General features: G+C 43.9%; 1 protein-coding gene across 1 annotated transcript; it reads left to right on the top strand.

The window, feature by feature from the left end:
- Positions 1 to 1,890: 1,890 nt before the first annotated feature.
- Positions 1,891 to 20,576, top strand: LOC138786632 (zinc finger protein 268-like). The gene is made up of 4 exons (XM_069963614.1): positions 1,891 to 1,942; positions 18,274 to 19,065; positions 19,204 to 20,331; positions 20,380 to 20,576. The coding sequence occupies exons 1-4, from the start codon at positions 1,891 to 1,893 to the stop codon at positions 20,574 to 20,576; spliced, it is 2,169 nt and encodes a 722-aa protein (XP_069819715.1).
- Positions 20,577 to 21,313: the final 737 nt, after the last annotated feature.

The raw sequence follows: 21,313 nt of genomic DNA, 5'->3' as shown, positions 1-21,313 counted from the left end.
GTACATTACACACATACAGCTCACCTCATGTACATTACACACATACAGCTCAGCTACATGTACATTACACATATACAGCTCAGCTACATGTACATTACACATATACAGCTCAGCTACATGTACATTACAAACATATATACAGCTCAGCTACATGTACATTACACACATATACAGCTCAGCTACATGTACATTACACACATACAGCTCAGCTACATGTACATTACACATACAGCCCAGCTACATGTACATTACAAACATATACAGCTCAGCTACATGTACATTACACATATACAGCTCAGCTACATGTACATTACAAACATATACAGCTCAGCTACATGTACATTACACACATATACAGCTCAGCTACATGTACATTACACATATACAGCTCAGCTACATGTACATTACACATATACAGCTCAGCTACATGTACATTACACACATATACAGCTCAGCTACATGTGCATTACACATACAGCTCAGCTACATGTACATTACACATATACAGCTCAGCTACATGTACATTACACATATACAGCTCAGCTACATGTACATTACACAGATATACAGCTCAGCTACATGTACATTACACATATATACAGCTCAGCTACATGTACATTACATATATACAGCTCAGCTACATGTACATTACACATATACAGCTCAGCTACATGTACATTACACATATACAGCTCAGCTACATGTACATTACAGATATACAGCTCAGCTACATGTACATTACAAACATACAGCTCAGCTACATGTACATTACACACATACAGCTCAGCTACATGTACATTACACACATACAGCTCAGCTACATGTACATTACACATATACAGCTCAGCTACATGTTCATTACACACATATATACAGCTCAGCTACATGTACATTACACACATACAGCTCAGCTACATGTACATTACACATATACAGCTCAGCTACATGTACATTACACACATATACAGCTCAGCTACATGTACATTACAGATATACAGCTCAGCTGCATGTACATTACACACATACAGCTCAGCTACATGTACATTACACATATACAGCTCAGCTACATGTACATTACACATATACAGCTCAGCTACATGTACATTACACACATACAGCTCAGCACAAGTGGTGTGGGGGGGGGGGATTAAGTGGGCTGGCACAGAATAGGAATAGTTAGGGGAAGCGGGGGGATGGGGATGTAGCAGCTGTGACTTCCAGTCAGATAGAAGTTACTGTGTATAGCTCAGTGTTCGGGCGACATCAGTGCGGCACAGACCTGCTTTCCTTGCTGGGTGAATTATCCCCTGATGATTGCTGGTAAAGCGGGAAACACGTAGGGACATTGTACAAGAAGAGAGCAGATTGCTGAAGAGTCCTGAGCGCCCAGCTGAGTGGTGAGAAATACAGAGGAAGAAGGGAACACGTTTCGGATCTGACACTGTGCTCTGTGAGTAATAGCTTTATATATCCTACCCAGCGGTCTGTTTCTCGTTTTTCAGCCTTCCTTCCTTCCTTTGGCCTCAGTTTATGGGCCGTTATTTTGCGCCATTTTTTTCACTTCACGCTTCTTGTGACGCTGTTGGTTATTTTCCATGAAACACTTGATTGATCGGTGATCAGGCTTCATCTGACAGGGGCGCATACTGGTTAGCACCGCAAGATCTTTGATTAAAGAGTGCTGCACTACATACTACTTGGGTATATACTGTATATATATATATATATATATATGCGGCCATAGTTCCTTAGCGTGCACTCGTCGGTGAGGCACCAACCCCCTCCACAGACACTTGACAGCTGTTGCGACTGTCAGTCAAAGCTGGTAAGTGAGGTGAGAAGCAGCTGTCCGGCGCCTGTGGAGGGGGTTGGCACGAGGAGTGCGCGCTAATGGACTATGGCTGCATGAAAGTTGTAGAAGAAGAAAGAAGTCAGGAAACGGGTGAGTGTCCTCCTCTGTCTCCTCTATGAAGAGGTTTTGTATATTACTAGACCGCACTGTCACCCCCCCCCCCCCCGCCGGATCAAAGACTAAATGTTCCCTTGTATGCGACCAAACCCTATTTACAGCAGCATGGGCTGGGGGGGGGGGGGGGGAAGAGGCCTTACAGACATATATATATATATATATATATATATATATATTTATAACCACACACACACACACACACATATACAGTCACATATATACAGACACACATACATACAGTCACATATATACACACACATACATACAGTCACATATATACACACATACATACAGTCACATATATACACACACATACATACAGTCACATATATATACACACACACACACACACACATACATACAGTCACATATATACACACACATACATACATACATACATACAGTCACATATATACACACACATACATACAGTCACATATATACACACATACATACAGTCACATATATACACACACATACATACAGTCACATATATATACACACACACACATACATAGTCACATATATACACACATACATACATACAGTCACATATACACACACATACATACATACAGTCACATATATACACACACATACATACAGTCACATATATACACATACATACATACAGTCACATATATACACACACATACATACATACATACATACAGTCACATATATACACACACATACATACATACATACAGTCACATATATACACACACACATACATAGTCACATATATACACACACATACATACAGTCACATATATACATACATACATAGTCACATATATACACACACATACATACAGTCACATGTATACACACACATACACATAGTCACATATATACACACACACATACATACAGTCACATATATACGCACACACATACAGTCACATATATATATATATACAGTCACATATATACACACATACAGTCACATATATACACACACAGATACATACAGTCACATATATACACACACACATACATACAGTCACATATATATATACACACACATACATACAGTCACATATATACACACACATACATACAGTCACACACACACTCACCGGCCACTTTATTAGGTACACCATGCTAGTAACGGGTTGGACCCCCTTTTGCCTTCAGAACTGCCTCAATTCTTAGTGGCCTAGATACAACAAGGTGCTGGAAGCTTCCTCAGAGATTTTTGTCCATATTGACCTGATGACATCACACAGTTGCCGCAGATTTGTCGGCTGCACATCCATGATGCGAATCTCCCGTTCCACCACATCCCAAAGATGCTCTATTGGATTGAGATCTGGTGACTGTGGAGGCCATTGGAGTACAGTGAACTCATTGTCATGTTCAAGCAGAAATCGAGACTCATCAGACCAGGCAACGTTTTTCCAATCTTCTACTGTCCAATTTCGATGAGCTTGTGCAAATTGTAGCCTCAGTTTCCTGTTCTTAGCTGAGCGGATCGGCACCCGGTGTGGTCTTCTGCTGCTGTAGCCCATCTCTGTACTGTGCGGTCAGAGATGCTCTTCTGCCTACCTTGGTTGTAACGGTTGGCTATTTGAGTCACTGTTGCCTTTCTATCAGCTCGTACCAGTCTGCCCATTCTCCTCTGACCTCTGGCATCAACAAGGCATTTCCGCGCACAGAACTGCCGCTCACCGGATGTTTTTTCTTTTTCCCACCATTCTCTGTAAACCCTAGAGATGGTTGTGCGTGAAAATCCTAGTAGATCAGCAGTTTCTGAAATACTCAGACCAGCCCTTCTGGCACCAACAACCATGCCACGTTCAAAGGCCTCACATCACCTTTCTTCCCCATACTGATGCTCGGTTTGAACTGCAGGAGATTGTCTTGACCATGTCTACATGCCTAAATGCACTGAGTTGCCGCCATGTGATTGGTTGATTAGAAATTAAGTGGTAACGTGTAGTTGGACAGGTGTACCTAATAAAGTGGCCGGTGAGTGTATACACACACACACATACAGTCACATATATACACACAGATACATACAGTCACATATATACACACACACACACATACAGTCACATATATACACACACATACATACATACAGTCACATATATATACACACACATACACGCAGTCACATATATATATATATATATATACACACACACACACACACACATACAAACGCAGTCACATATATACTCACACACACATACACGCAGTCACATTTATACACACACACATACATACAGTCACATATATACACACACACATACATACAGTCACATATATACACACATACATACAGTCACATATATACAAACACATACATACAGTCACATATATACACACACACACATACATACAGTCACATATATACACACACACATACATACAGTCACATATATACACACTAGGGATGAGCGAACTTTTGAAAAGTTCGGTTCAGTTCGATCCGGCGAACTTACGTGAATTTCGGATCGGTCCGAACTAAACCGAAAACGAACCTTGCTCTAACGGCTGAATAATTGCAGCTACAATAGTGGGAGTGTGATAGGGTTTAGTTTCGTTTAGTTGCAGTTGATATTACAATGAAAAAGTAGGGGGAAAAAAGTGCAAAAATAGTGAGAAAAAAAATTAATGATAGAAATAATAATAAAATATAGTAAATAAAAGTGCCAAAATACTGACAAAAAATATTGAAAAAAAAAGCTTACAAGGAGGATGCGGCAGCACGTGATTGCACCCAGGCCAGTATTGTTGAGAAGAGACAAGTTGATCAGCAGGAGGAGGCGGCAGTTGATTGGTTCCAGTCCAGTATTATTGAGGAGAGGCTACTTGAGGAGGAGGCAGCAGTTGATTGATTCCAGTCCAGTATTATGGAGGAGAGGCTAATTGAGGAGGATGAGGCAACAGTTGATCGATTCCAGGCCAGTATTGCGGGGTGATAGACGGGTGTGACGGCAACCAGCAGAGCACAAACGGACAGCTTTTGTGGGGCGCTGACTTAGCGTCACCTAGAACAGCTGATCACAAACAAACTTTTTTTTATTTATTTTTTTGAAGTTTTTTTAAACTTTTTTGCTTGCGGCTATACGCGGTTAACGGCACCCAGCAGAGCAGCAACGTCTAGCGTCTCCTCTCAGTCACGGAACAGTAGCTGGTACAATGCTACGTGTCCTGAGTGACTCTTCTCACTTTTCTCTCCCTATTTCTTTTTTTTATCTCCCTATCTCTCCCTAGATATCACAATTTTTGAGTTAGATGCCTCTCTCTTCCTCTCTCTACCTAACTCTTGATTTCTCAGCCTCTTTCACTATGTATGAGCTTATCAAGCCTTCCCTGGATCTTACGTTTTTTTTTTTAATCTTCCTCTCTCCGGCTTCTCTCACAAACAATATATACTCCTTCTCTATCTCTCCCTGTACTTATCCAGTTGTTTGGATATGTAATCTATGTGTTTTCCCTCTCTGCCTAACGTACACCTCCTCTCTCTCTGCAGTCTAGACACACAATGAGAAAGAGCATGGACGCTCAGGCACTTCCTGTTCCTGGAGTGACGTCACACACCTTGATATTCACATAATAACAGGATACAAAGGATTATAGGAGTAATAATTCCTTATATCCTCTTCCATTCTGGGAAAACAATACAGTTTTGCGACGCCGTTGCGATTTTAACGAACTTCGTAACAAACTTTTTGAAAGTTCGGTTCGGTACCGAACCGAACTTTTTGCAAAGTTCGTAACGAATCTGGTTCGTAACGGTTCGGTTCGCTCATCCCTAATACACACACATACATACAGTCACATATATACACACACACATACAGACATACAGTCACATATATACACACACATACATACAGTCACATATATACATACATACAGTCACATATATACACACACACATACAGTCACATATATACACACACATACATACAGTCACATATATACACACACATACATACAGTGACATATATATACACACACACACATACAGTCACATATATACACACACATACACGCAGTCACATATATACACACACATACATACAGTCACATAAATACACACACATATATACAGTCACATATATACACACACACACATACAGTCACATATATGCACACATACATACAGTCACATATATATATACACACACACATACATACAGTCACATATATACACACACACACACATACAGTCACACACACACTCACCGGCCACTTTATTAGGTACACCATGCTAGTAACGGGTTGGACCCCCTTTTGCCTTCAGAACTGCCTCAATTCTTGGTGGCATAGATACAACAAGGTGCTGGAAGCTTCCTCAGAGATTTTGGTCCATATTGACCTGATGGCATCACACAGTTGCCGCAGATTTGTCGGCTGCACATCCATGATGCGAATCTCCCGTTCCACCACATCCCAAAGATTCTCTATTGGATTGAGATCTGGTGACTGTGGAGGCCATTTGAGTACAGTGAACTCATTGTCATGTTCAAGCAGAAATCGAGACTCATCAGACCAGGCAACGTTTTTCCAATCTTCTGCTGTCCAATTTCGATGAGCTTGTGCAAATTGTAGCCTCAGTTTCCTGTTCTTAGCTGAGCGGATCGGCACCCGGTGTGGTCTTCTGCTGCTGTAGCCCATCTCTGTACTGTGCGTTCAGAGATGCTCTTCTGCGTACCTTGGTTGTAACGGTTGGCTATTTGAGTCACTGTTGCCTTTCTATCAGCTCGTACCAGTCTGCCCATTCTCCTCTGACCTCTGGCATCAACAAGGCATTTCCGCCCACAGAACGGCCGCTCACTGGATGTTTTTTCTTTTTCGGACCATTCTCTGTAAACCCTAGAGATGGTTGTGCGTGAAAATCCCAGTAGATCAGCAGTTTCTGAAATACTCAGACCAGCCCTTCTGGCACCAACAACCATGCCACGTTCAAAGGCCTCACATCACCTTTCTTCCCCATACTGATTCTCGGTTTGAACTGCAGGAGATTGTCTTGACCATGTCTACATGACTAAATGCACTGAGTTGCCGCCATGTGATTGGCTGATTAGAAATTAAGTGGTAACGTGCAGTTGGACAGGTGTACCTAATAAAGTGGCCGGTGAGTGTATACACACACACACATACAGTCACATATATACACACAGATACATACAGTCACATATATACACACACACACACATACAGTCACATATATACACACACATACATACATACAGTCACATATATATATATACACACATACACGCAGTCACATATATATATATATATATATATATATACACACACACATACACGCAGTCACATATATACACACACACACATACATACAGTCACATATATACACACACACATACATACAGTCACATATATACACACTAGGGATGAGCGAACTTTTGAAAAGTTCAGTTCAGTTCGATCCGGCGAACTTACGTGAATTTCGGATCGGTCCGAACTGAACCGAAAACGAACCTTGCTCTAACGGCTGAATAATTGCAGCTACAATAGTGGGAGTGTGATAGGGTTTAGTTTCGTTTAGTTGCAGTTGATATTACAATGAAAAAATGGGGGGGGGGGAAGTGCAAAAATAATGAGAAAAAAAAAATTAATTATAGAAATAATAATAAAATATAGTAAATAAAAGTGCCAAAATACTGACAAAAAATATTGAAAAAAAAAGCTTACAAGGAGGATGCGGCAGCACGTGATTGCACCCAGGCCAGTATTGTTGAGAAGAGACAAGTTGATCAGCAGGAGGAGGCAGCAGTTGATTGATTCCAGGCCAGTATTATGGAGGAGAGGCTACTTGAGGAGGATGAGGCAACAGTTGATCGATTCCAGGCCAGTATTGCGGGGTAATAGACGGACTTGACGGCAACCAGCAGAGCACAAACGGACAGCTTTTGTGGGGTGCTGACTTAGCGTCACCTAGAACAGCTGATCACAAACAAACAAACTTTTTTTTATTTATTTTTTTGAAGTTTTTTTAAACTTTTTTGCTTGCGGCTATACGCGGTTAACAGCACCCAGCAGAGCAGCAACGTCTAGCGTCTCTTCTTAGTCACGGAACAGTAGCTGGTACAATGCTACGTGTACTGAGTGACTCTTCTCACTTTTCTCTCCCTATTTCTTTTTTTTATCTCCCTATCTCTCCCTAGATATCACAATTTTTGAGTTAGATGCCTCTCTCTCCCTCTCTCTACCTAACTCTTGATTTCTCAGCCTCTTTCACTATGTATGAGCTTATCAAGCCTTCCCTGGATCTTACGTTTTTTTTTTTATCTTCCTCTCTCCTGCTTCTCTCACAAACAATATATACTCCTTCTCTATCTCTCCCTGTACTTATCCAGTTGTTTGGATATGTAATCTATGTGTTTTCCCTCTCTGCCTAACATACACCTCCTCTCTCTCTGCAGTCTAGACACACAATGAGAAAGAGCATGGACGCTCAGGCACTTCCTGTTCCTGGAGTGACGTCACACACCTTGATATTCACATAATAACAGGATACAAAGGATTATAGGAGTAATAATTCCTTATATCCTCTTCCATTCTGGGAAAACAATACAGTTTTGCGACGCCGTTGCGATTTTAACGAACTTCGTAACAAACTTTTTGAAAGTTCGGTTCGGTACCGAACCGAACTTTTTGCAAAGTTCGTAACGAATCTGGTTCGTAACGGTTCGGTTCGCTCATCCCTAATACACACACATACATACAGTCACATATATACACACACACATACATACATACAGTCACATATATACACACACATACATACAGTCACATATATACACACACACATACATACATACATACAGTCACATATACACACACACATACAGTCACATATATACACACACACATACAGTCACATATATACACACACATACATACAGTCACATATATACACACACACACACATACAGTCACATATATACACACACATACATACAGTCACATATATACACACACACACATACAGACATACAGTCACATATATACACACACACACACATTTACAGTCACATATATACACACACACATACATACAGTCACATATATACACACACATACAGACGTAGAGTCACATATATACACACACACGCACACATACAGTCACACATATATATAAATATATATACACACATACATACAGTCAAGAGAGTGTACGGTAAAGCTGTTATATTTTTATATCACTGGGACTCAGTCATCCTTTCCTCCTCACCAGCACCTATACACAATAGCCGCACATCTTGGGTTATTTTTCCCCTTTCTGTGGGTGTCGGTACCGATACTCCGGGTGGGTCAATTGCCAATCAAGACTACTGTGACAAGAGCCCAAGGGGCCCACTACAACCCGGCAGGTCACCCACCATTTTGGGGAGTACAGCCAGCCACATAACAAAGCAGGTACCAACCCCACACCTGTGTGCTGGACTAGCACTGGCGTCACCACTGTCCCATCACTGGCTGAGCTGTACAACAAAGCTGATAACATCCACCAATCACCACATCGGCATCACAGTGATAGATGATGCCGGGAACTCTGATCTCGGTTCTGTAGCACATCCTCCTTATTTACAGACTGTGCATGGAAGGTGGGAATAAGCCCGGAGTGTTACAGCTTCATTGTTGGGACATGTATAATACTGCGGCCGCCATGTTTGTGTCTCTTACATCTATCTCACTCGGAAGCTTCATCCTCCTCCTCCCCCTCCTATATACATAGACTTCTATGGATAGCATGTAACGTGACCCCTAAGTGAGCTTGTCTTGTCTTTTAAGGTATATTTGGCGGTCTATTTCTCCATGGAGGAGTGGGAGTATGTAGAAGGATACAAGGATCAGTACAAGGATGTGATGCTGGAGGATCAGCAGCCCCTCCCATCAGCAGGTAATACCAGGGCGCCCCCCCCCCCCTTACACACACACTCACACACAGTTCAGCCCTGGGGAAGGAAGGGGGGCTTTTATCAGGATTCGGGTTATTAGGAAGAAGCAGAGTGTGTATTATGGCATAGATAATAAAAGATAATAAGAGATAATGTTCAAACGAATACAAAATAATCATTCAGTGACTCACAGGTGCTGTTTTCTTTGATCTACGGCACCGTTTTCCTTTTCGTCTCCATGCGGCCCGGACCACCAGGATGATTTCTTGCAGCTACAATTCGTCTCCTCAGAACCTGCCAGACAGACATCTCAGGCTCCGCACTTATCCAGCAACTTCCTTCCCTTTTCCCTCCTATAGGCTCCTAAACTATAGTAATTCTGCTGCTGGGTGCAGTAAAGTCTGCAAGGTGAGACCTCCACTACACTGACATACAGGATGCTGGGAAAGCTGGGTGACCTCCATCACACTGACATACAGGATACTGGGAAAGCTGGGTGACCTCCATCACACTGACATACAGGATACTGGGAAAGCTGGGTGACCTCCATCACACTGACATACAGGATACTGGGAAAGCTGGGTCACCTCCATCACACTGATATACAGGATACTTGGAAAGCTGTGTGACCTCCATTACACTGACATACTGGATGCTGGGAAAGCTGTGTGACCTCCATTACACTGACATACAGGATACTGGGAAAGCTGGGTAACCTCTATTACACTGACATACAGGATACTGGGAGAGCTGGGTGACCTCCATTATACACTGACATAAAGGATGCTGGGAGAGCTGGGTGACCTCCATTACACTGATATACAGGATACTGGGAGAGCTGTGGGACATCTACTACACTGACATACAGGATGCTGGGAAAGCTGGGTGACTTCCATTATACTAAGTACCAGATGCTCAGAAAATTGTGTGACCTCCATTATACACTGCTATACAGGATGCTAGGAAAGCTGTATGACCTCCATTACACTGACATACAGGATACTGGGAAAGCTGGGTGACCTCCGTTACAATGACATACAGGATACTGGGAAAGCTGTGTGGCCTCCATTAGACTGACATACAGTATGCTGGGAAAGCTGTGTGACCTCCATTACACTAACATATAGGATACTGGGAAAGCTGTGTGACCTCCATTACACTGACATACAGGATACTGGGAAAGCTGGGTGACCTCCACTACACTGACATACAGGATACTAGGAGAACTGGATGACCTCCTTTACACTGACATACAGGATACTGGGAAAGATGTGTGACTTCCATCACACTGACATACAGGATACTGGGAAAGCTGTGTGACCTCCATTACACTGACATACAGGATGCTGGGAAAGCTGGGTGACCTCCACTACACTTACATACTGGATACTGGGAAAGCTGTGTGACCTCCATCACACTGACATACAGGATACTGGGAAAGATGTGTGACCTCCATTACACTGACATGCAGGATACTGGGAGAGCTGAGTGACCTCCATTACACTGACATACAGTATGCTGGGAGAGCTGTGTGACCTCCATTACAATGACATACAGGATGCTGTGAAAGCTGGGTGACCTCCATTACACACTGACATACAGGATACTGGGAAAGCTGGGTGACCTCCATTACACTGACATACAGGATGCTGGGAAAGCTGTGTGACCTCCATTACACTGACATACAGGATGCTGGGAAAGCTGTGTGACTTCCATTATACTGACATGCAGGATGCTGGAAAAGCTGTGTGACCTCCATTATACTGACATACAGGATGCTGGGAAAGCTGGGTGACCTCCATTTTACTGACATACAGGATGCTGGGAAAGCTGGGTTACCACCCCCTGTAATCCCCCCTGTGCTGTCCCCATTGCCCCCCCCAATAGTAATAATCCCTTCTGCTCCCCCTGCATTGCCAAACACACACACACAAAAAAAAAACATTATACTCACCTTATTCTGGCATAGGAGTCCCTCTCTCCTCTTCTTCTCTAGCCTGTGAGGAGCAGGCCGCTGCCGCCCCTGCACACATCTCTCTCCAGCAAACGCAGTGAAATGATGTCATTGCGCTGCTGGAGGGAGAAGATGTCTGCAGTGCAGGTCCAGGCGGTCCGGGGGCGGAGCTACGGGAGGTCCGGGGCGGAGGGCAGTATTGCCAGGTGATGGGGCAGAGGGGCAGGTGATGGGGCGAGCTAGCTAGCAGGCGGCCGGCCGGGGGTGCGCGCAGCTAAGTGGAGTCTGGGGGGTGCCATCAGCGCCCCCTAGCCGTCGGCGGTCACCTGGCCTGCCCTCCTCTAGAAACGGCCCTGGGTAATACACTTCACTATATACACACGTGCGGCACTTGATAAGTTCAGTGGACACTTATCTGAGATTAGAGATGAATAAAAAGCCGCTCTTATGGCCGTATTAGATGGCCGACTCTCACTGTCTCTCTGCTAGATCGCCGATCGCTTACAGAGCCTATTAGATGGATCAGTCGTGTGGGCGGGGCAGAACGGACATCGTTAGTGATGTCCATGCAGGCTTTGCTTTAAAGAAGTAAAATAATAAAGATAATACTTACCTCTCCTTGCTCCCCTGGTGTCCTCCTGCCTTGTCTCTGTGTCCCCCGCTGACTCCAGCCGCCAGTGACACTTCTGAATCCGTCTCTGCAGTCACAGCTGCTCAGCCAGGGGCGGAGCTAATGTCTCATGGGCCCTGGTGCAAGAGGTCAACTTGCCCCCCCAAGCAATGCCACCACTTCAAACGCCAACGTGCTTGTCATGGCAGCCAGAGGCCTATTGAAGGCTTCCAGACCTGCCACAATTTTGCGACAAAGGTTCTGCAGGGCTGCTGTGACTGAATCTATGCTGTGTACAGCGCCAGAAGCAGATAGCGCCATTCACTTCATAGTGGCCGTGCTGAGTTACTGCAGCTCAGCTCCTGATACAATGTTTTGAAGCTGCAGTAACTCAGCCTAGCCGCTACATAGGGGGGGAAGCCAGTTACTTTGTTCCCCATTCATGGTGCAGAACAGCTGATCAGTGGGGTTTTGGGACCATGATCACATATTGATATCCTATCCTGAGGACCAGCCATCAATATGTGGAATTGGAACTTCTGTAGCTGGGTAATAGGGAAGTTTCAATAAGTTTGTATATGTAACAATATGTGCCACTTACCCCTACTGGCCTGACTGTCCCCAATACCCCAGATGGCTGATATGCATACAGTGACTGCAGTCTGCACCCTAAGTACACGGACACAGCGATGCTGGAGAACTATACAGGGAACAAATATTGTCACTGTACATATACCATCATACCGGGGGGTAACTATCCTCACTGTACATATACCATCATACCGGAGGGTATCTATCCTCACTGTACATATACCATCATACCGGGGGGTATCTATCCTCACTGTACATATACCATCATGCCGGGGGGGTATCTATCCTCACTGTACATATACCATCATACCGGGGGGGATCTATCCTCACTGTACATATACCATCATACCGGGGGGTATCTATCCTCACTGTACATATACCATCATACCGGGGGGGATCTATCCTCACTGTACATATACCATCATACCGGGGGGTAACTATCCTCACTGTACATATACCATCATACCGGGGGGTAACTATCCTCACTGTACATATACCATCATACCGGGGGGTAACTATCCTCACTGTACATATACCATCATACCGGGGGGTAACTATCCTCACTGTACATATACCATCATACCGGGGAATAACTATCCTCACTGTACATATACCATCATACCGGGGGGTAACTATCCTCACTGTACATATACCATCATACCGGGGGGTAACTAGCCTCACTGTACATATATCATCATACCGGGGGAGGGTAACTATCCTCACTGTACATATACCATCATACCGGGGGGTAACTATCCTCACTGTACATATACCATCATACCGGGGGGTAACTATCCTCACTGTACATATACCATCATACCGGGGGGTATCTATCCTCACTGTACATACATATACCATCATACCGGGGGGTAACTATCCTCACTGTACATATACCATCATACCGGGGGGTAACTAGCCTCACTGTACATATACCATCATACCGGGGGGAGGGTAACTATCCTCACTGTACATATACCATCATACCCGGGGGAGCTATCCTCACTGTACATATACCATCATACCGGGGGGGGGGGGGGTAACTATCCTCACTGTACATATACCATCATACGGGGGGTATCTATCCTCACTGTATATATACCATCATACTGGGGGATAACTATCCTCACTGTACATATACCATCATACCGGGGGGTAACTATCCTCACTGTACATATAACATCATACCGGGGGTAACTATCCTCACTGTACATATACCATCATACCAGGGGCATCTATCCTCACTGTACATATACCATCATACCAGGGGCATCTATCCTCACTGTACATATACCATCATACCGGGGGGGGGGGGGTAACTATCCTCACTGTACATATACCATCATACCAGGGGCATCTATCCTCACTGTACATATACCATCATACCGGGGGCATCTATCCTCACTGTACATATACCATCATACCGGGGGGTAACTATCCTCACTGTACATATACCATCATACCGGGGGTATCTATCCTCACTGTACATATACCATCATACCGGGGGGGGTAACTATCCTCACTGTACATATACCATCATACCGGGGGGTAACTATCCTCACTGTACATATACCATCATACCGGGGGTAACTATCCTCACTGTACATATACCATCATACCGGGGGGGTAACTATCCTCACTGTACATATACCATCATACCAGGGGGCATCTATCCTCACTGTACATATACCATCATACCGGGGGCATCTATCCTCACTGTACATATACCATCATACCGGGGGCATCTATCCTCACTGTATATATACCATCATACCGGGGGGTAACTATCCTCACTGTACATATACCATCATACCGGGGGGTAACTATCCTCACTGTACATATACCATCATACCGGGGGTATCTATCCTCACTATACATATACCATCATACCAGGGGGCATCTATCCTCACTGTTCATATACCATCATACGGGGGGTAACTATCCTCACTGTACATATATCATCATACCGGGGGCATCTATCCTCACTGTACATATACCATCATACCGGGGGGCATCTATCCTCACTGTACATATACCATCATACCGGGGGGTAACTATCCTCACTGTACATATACCATCATACCGGGGGGTAACTATCCTCACTGTACATATACCATTATACCGGGGGGCATCTATCCTCACTGTACATAAACCATCATACCGGGGGGGTAACTATCCTCACTGTACATATACCATCATACCGGGGGGGATCTATCCTCACTGTACATATACCATCATACCGAGGGGGATCTATCCTCAATGTACATATACCATCATACCGGGGGGGATCTATCCTCACTGTACATATACCATCATACCGGGGATAACTATCCTCACTGTACATATACCATCATACCGGGGGCATCTATCCTCACTGTACATATACCATCATACCGGGGGGTATCTATCCTCACTGTACATGTACCATCATACCGGGGGGTATCTATCCTCACTGTACATATACCATCATACCGGGGGCATCTATCCTCACTGTACATATACCATCATACTAGGGGGCATCTATCCTCACTGTACATATACCATCATACCGGGGGGTATCTATCCTCACTGTACATATACCATCATACCGGGGGGTATCTATCCTCACTGTACATATACCATCATACCGGGGGGGAACTATCCTCACTGTACATATACCATCATACCGAGGGTATCTATCCTCACTGTACATATACCATCATACCGGGGGGGTAACTATCCTCACTGTACATATACCATCATACCGGGGGGTAACTATCCTCACTGTACATGTACCATCATACCGGGGGCATCTATCCTCACTGTACATATACCATCATACCGGGGGGCATCTATCCTCACTGTACATATACCATCATACCGGGGGGGTAACTATCCTCACTGTACATATACCATCATACCGGGGGGTAACTATCCTCACTGTACATATACCATTATACCGGGGGGCATCTATCCTCACTGTACATATACCATCATACCGGGGGGTAACTATCCTCACTGTACATATACCATTATACCGGGGGGCATCTATCCTCACTGTACATATACCATCATACCGGGGGTACCTATCCTCACTGTACATATACCATCATACCGAGGGGAATCTATCCTCACTGTACATATACCATCATACCGGGGGGGTAACTATCCTCACTGTACATATACCATCATACCGGGGGCATCTATCCTCACTGTACATATACCATCATACCGGGGGGGATCTATCCTCACTGTACATATACCATCATACCGAGGGGAATCTATCCTCACTGTACATATACCATCATACCGGGGGGGATCTATCCTCACTGTACATATACCATCATACCGGGGGCATCTATCCTCACTGTACATATACCATCATACTAGGGGGCATCTATCCTCACTGTACATATACCATCATACCGGGGGGTATCTATTCTCACTGTACATATACCATCATACCGGGGGGCATCTATCCTCACTGTACATATACCATCATACCGGAGTAACTATCCTCACTGTACATATACCATCATACCGGGGGGTATCTATCCTCACTGTACATATACCATCATACCGGGGGCATCTATCCTCACTGTACATATACCATCATACCGGGGGGGTAACTATCCTCACTGTACATATACCATCATACCGGGGGGTAACTATCCTCACTGTACATATACCATCATACCGGGGGTTACTATCCTCACTGTACATATACCATCATACCGGGGGGGGATCTATCCTCACTGTACATATACCATCATACCGGGGGGTAATTATCCTCACTGTACATATACCATCATACCGGGGGGGATCTATCCTCACTGTACATATACCATCATACCGGGGGTATCTATCCTCACTGTACATATACCATCATACCGGGGGGGTAACTATCCTCACTGTACATATACCATCATACCGGGGGGTAACTATCCTCACTGTACATATACCATCATACCGGGGGGCATCTATCCTCACTGTACATATACCATCATACCGGGGGGGTAACTATCCTCACTGTACATGTACCATCATACCGGGGACATCTATCCTCACTGTACATATACCATCATACGGGGGGGCATCTATCCTCACTGTACATATACCATCATACCGGGGGGGTAACTATCCTCACTGTACATATACCATCATACCGGGGGGTAACTATCCTCACTGTACATATACCATCATACCGGGGGGTAACTATCCTCACTGTACATATACCATCATACCGGGGGTAACTATCCTCACTGTATATATACCATCATACCGGGGGGTATCTATCCTCACTGTACATATACCATCACACCGGGGGGGTAACTATCCTCACTGTACATATACCATCATACCGGGGGGTAACTATCCTCACTGTACATATACTATCATACCGGGGGTAACTATCCTCACTGTACATATACCATCATACCGGGGGGTAACTATCCTCACTGTACATATACCATCATACCAGTACACTCACCTGCTGTCTCTCCGGCTTCAGAAGAAATGCTCAGCCTGCGCCCCCTGCAGGCCGGGAGGAACAATCTGCGGCAAAGCTCTCACTTCCCTTATGTGTGGAGCCAGGGACACACACAACCCCCTACTGCATAACTGTACGGCCTGGGGGAGGGGCCTGGGCCCTGCAGAGCATCCTGGGAGAGGGGAGATCAGTACACAGAGCGGGCGGGAACTGGGCGACCGCAGCATAAGAATAGTGAGGAGGTAAGGGGGGAATCACCACCTAGGGGGGCCACTCTGGCTGCCGGGCCCAGTCACCATGGCGACCACGGTAGCTACACCACTGGGCTCAGCCAATCACTGACCAAGACAGGACAGCACCAAGGCCAATGATTGGCTGAGCAGCTGTGACTGCAGAGACAGGTTCAGAAGTGTCAGCAGCGGCTGCAGTCAGGGGGGGGGGCACAGAGACAAGGCAGGAGGACACCGGGGGGGAGCGTGGAGAAGTAAGTATCATCTTTATTCCACTGGCAGCATAACATATGGGGTACCCCCCCCCCCCCAGGACGAAAGGAATATTTTAATTTAACCCAATAAAGTTTAGAACTCCTCCCCTAGAAGGTATATAACAGAGACTATGATCTGGGCCCAACAAACATTACTAACATTATCTTATTAAATAATAATAACCCATCTTTCTTCTTGGCAGCTGAGTGTCCCCGGAGATCAGAGGGACATCAGATATCTCCAGATATTACAGCAGATGGTCAGATCACACAAGATACATATGAAGAACCTTCTATTCCCCCAGATATACCCCCAGCCCCTCACAGCAAAGATCTGCCATCTCATCCTTCTATACAAGTCCTGGCTACTGATTCATCACAGATTAACCACAATAAGGAGAAGCCATTTTCATGTTCAGAATGTGGGAAATGCTTTGCTCGCAAATCAGATCTTGTCAAACATAAAAAATTTCACACAGTGAAGAAGCCATTTTCATGCCAAGAATGTGAAAGATGTTTTATACTAAAATCACAACTCATGCAACATCAAAAAACGCACAAAAAAAAGAACCCATTTTCATGCTCAGAGTGTGGGAAACATTTTACTAAGAAATCACGTCTCACTATACATGAAAGAATTCACACAAGGGAGAAGCCATTTTCATGTTCAGAATGTGGGAAATGTTTTCCTTTTAAATCAGCGCTCACTTCACATGAAAGAACTCATACGGGAGAGAAGCCATTTTCATGCTCAGAGTGTGGGAAACATTGTACTACGAAATCACAGCTGACTATACATGAAAGAATTCACACAGGAGAGAAGCCATTTTCATGTTCAGAATGTGGCAAATGTTTTGCATTGAAACTAACGCTCACACTTCATGAAAGAACTCATACAGGAGAGAAGCCATTTTCATGCTCAGAGTGTGGGAAACATTGTACTACGAAATCACAGCTGACTATACATGAAAGAATTCACACAGGAGAGAAGCCATTTTCATGTTCAGAATGTGGCAAATGTTTTGCATTGAAACTAACGCTCACACTTCATGAAAGAACTCATACAGGAGAGAAGCCATTTTCATGTTCAGAATGTGGTAAATGTTTTGCTCTTAAATCAAGGCTCACTATACATGAAAGAACTCATACGGGAGAGAAGCCATTTTCATGTTCGGAATGTGGAAAATGTTTTACTCAAACAGGTAATTTTTTAAAACATCAAACAATTCACACAGGGAAGAAGCCATTTTCATGTTCAGAATGTGGCAAATGTTTTGCTCAAAAAACCCAACTCACCATACATGAAAGGACTCATACAGGAGAAAAGCCATTTTCATGTTCAGAATGTGGAGAATGTTTTGCTTTGAAATCAAGGCTCACTATACATGAAAGAACTCATACAGGAGAAAAGCCATTTTCATGTTCAGAATGTGGAAAGCGTTTTGCTTTGAAATCAACGCTCACTTCACATGAAAGAACTCATACTGGAGAGAAGCCATTTTCATGTTCCGAATGTGGAAAATGTTTTGCTGTTAAATCAGAGCTCACTTTACATGAAAGAACTCACACAAGAAATAACCCATTTTCATGCTCAGAGTGTGGGAAACATTGTACTACGAAATCACAGCTGACTATACATAAAAGAATTCACACAGAGGAGAAGCCATTTTCATGTTCAGAATGTGGCAAATGTTTTGCTCGAAAACACCATCTCACCGTACATGAAAGGACTCATACAGGAGAAAAGCCATTTTCATGTTCAGAATGTGGAGAATGTTTTGCTTTGAAAGCAACGCTCACTGTACATGAAAGAACTCATACGGGAGAGAAGCCATTTTCATGTTCAGAATGTGAAAAATATTTTGCTTTTAAATCAACGCTCACATTACATGAAAGAACTCATACAGGAGAGAAGCCATTTTCATGTTCAGAATGTGGAAAGCATTTTGCTTTGAAATCAACGCTCACTTTACATGAAAGAACTCATACAGGAGAGAAGCCATTTTCATGTTCAGAATGTGGAAAATGTTTTGCTTTGAAATCAAAGCTCACATTACATGAAAGAACTCATACAGGAGAGAAGCCATTTTCATGTTCAGAATGTGAAAAATATTTTGCTTTTAAATCAACGCTCACATTACATGAAAGAACTCATACAGGAGAGAAGCCATTTTCATGTTCAGAATGTGGAAAGCATTTTGCTTTGAAATCAACGCTCACTTTACATGAAAGAACTCATACAGGAGAGAAGCCATTTTCATGTTCAGAATGTGGAAAATGTTTTGCTTTGAAATCAAAGCTCACATTACATGAAAGAACTCATACAGGAGAGAAGCCATTTTTATGTTCAGAATGTGGAAAATGTTTTACTCAAAAAGGAAATTTTTTTAATCATCAAAGAATTCACACAGGGGAGAAGCCATTTTCATGTTTGGAATGTGGAAAATTTTTTTCTTATAAATCAGCGCTCACTTCACATGAAAGAACTCATACGGGTGAGAAGCCATTTTCATGTTCAGAATGTGGAAAATGTTTTGCACAGATATCTCATCTTATTACTCATAAAAAGATTCACTCCAGGGAGAAGCCAGTTCAGAGCGCTCAATGATCACTCACACGTCTGTTATCCAAAGAGCAAATCTAATCCAGATACCACAGCTATGTATTCCCCATGTGTATAGGAGATCTGGCGGTAATACAGATATCATATACCGCATCTCCAAACTTATATACGAGTAGTCACAGTGCAGCCAGGAGGTCACGGATGAGGAGGTGACTTTATAATATGACGGTTCAGCAGGTATTATCGCCTTTATCGAGCAGAAGTGAATGATGCACAATGTCGGCTTATATATATATATATATATATATATATATATATACAGAGATACAAAATCATTGGTGCGGACAGAGCTGATCCTAGTATACAGATCACTGCATATACCTCCCAGAAGACACCAGTGATACAGCAGCTCTCCGCACCCAGCTACATCTGTTACTACAGCAACTCAATGCCGGCTTATGTTAAAGGGGTACTCCGACAAAAATCCTTTTCTTTCAAGTGTTGTTGTTTCAGAAAACTTTTGACATATCATAGAGACGTCAGAGAGATATGTCAGAAGTTTTGATCGGTCCGGGTCCGAGTGTTTATACCGATCGGGTGATAGAGTGGGGAGAAGACCGCGCTAAGCGTAATCCTCTCGCGGCTCTGTCACGTGATCAGTCGGGATGATAATGGAGCTCTATGGAGCCTGACTGATCACACTGACAGAGCGGGGAGAGGACGTGCTGCAGCGTGGTCCTCTCCCCGCTCCTTCTGCCAGTCGGTACAGGTATGAACACATC

This window comes from Dendropsophus ebraccatus, chromosome 3 (genome assembly GCF_027789765.1).
Source record: "Dendropsophus ebraccatus isolate aDenEbr1 chromosome 3, aDenEbr1.pat, whole genome shotgun sequence".
In the NCBI taxonomy this organism is placed as follows: domain Eukaryota; kingdom Metazoa; phylum Chordata; class Amphibia; order Anura; family Hylidae; genus Dendropsophus; species Dendropsophus ebraccatus.
The sequence above is the reverse complement of the archived record's forward strand: the minus strand, read 5'-3'. Positions and strand labels throughout refer to the sequence as shown.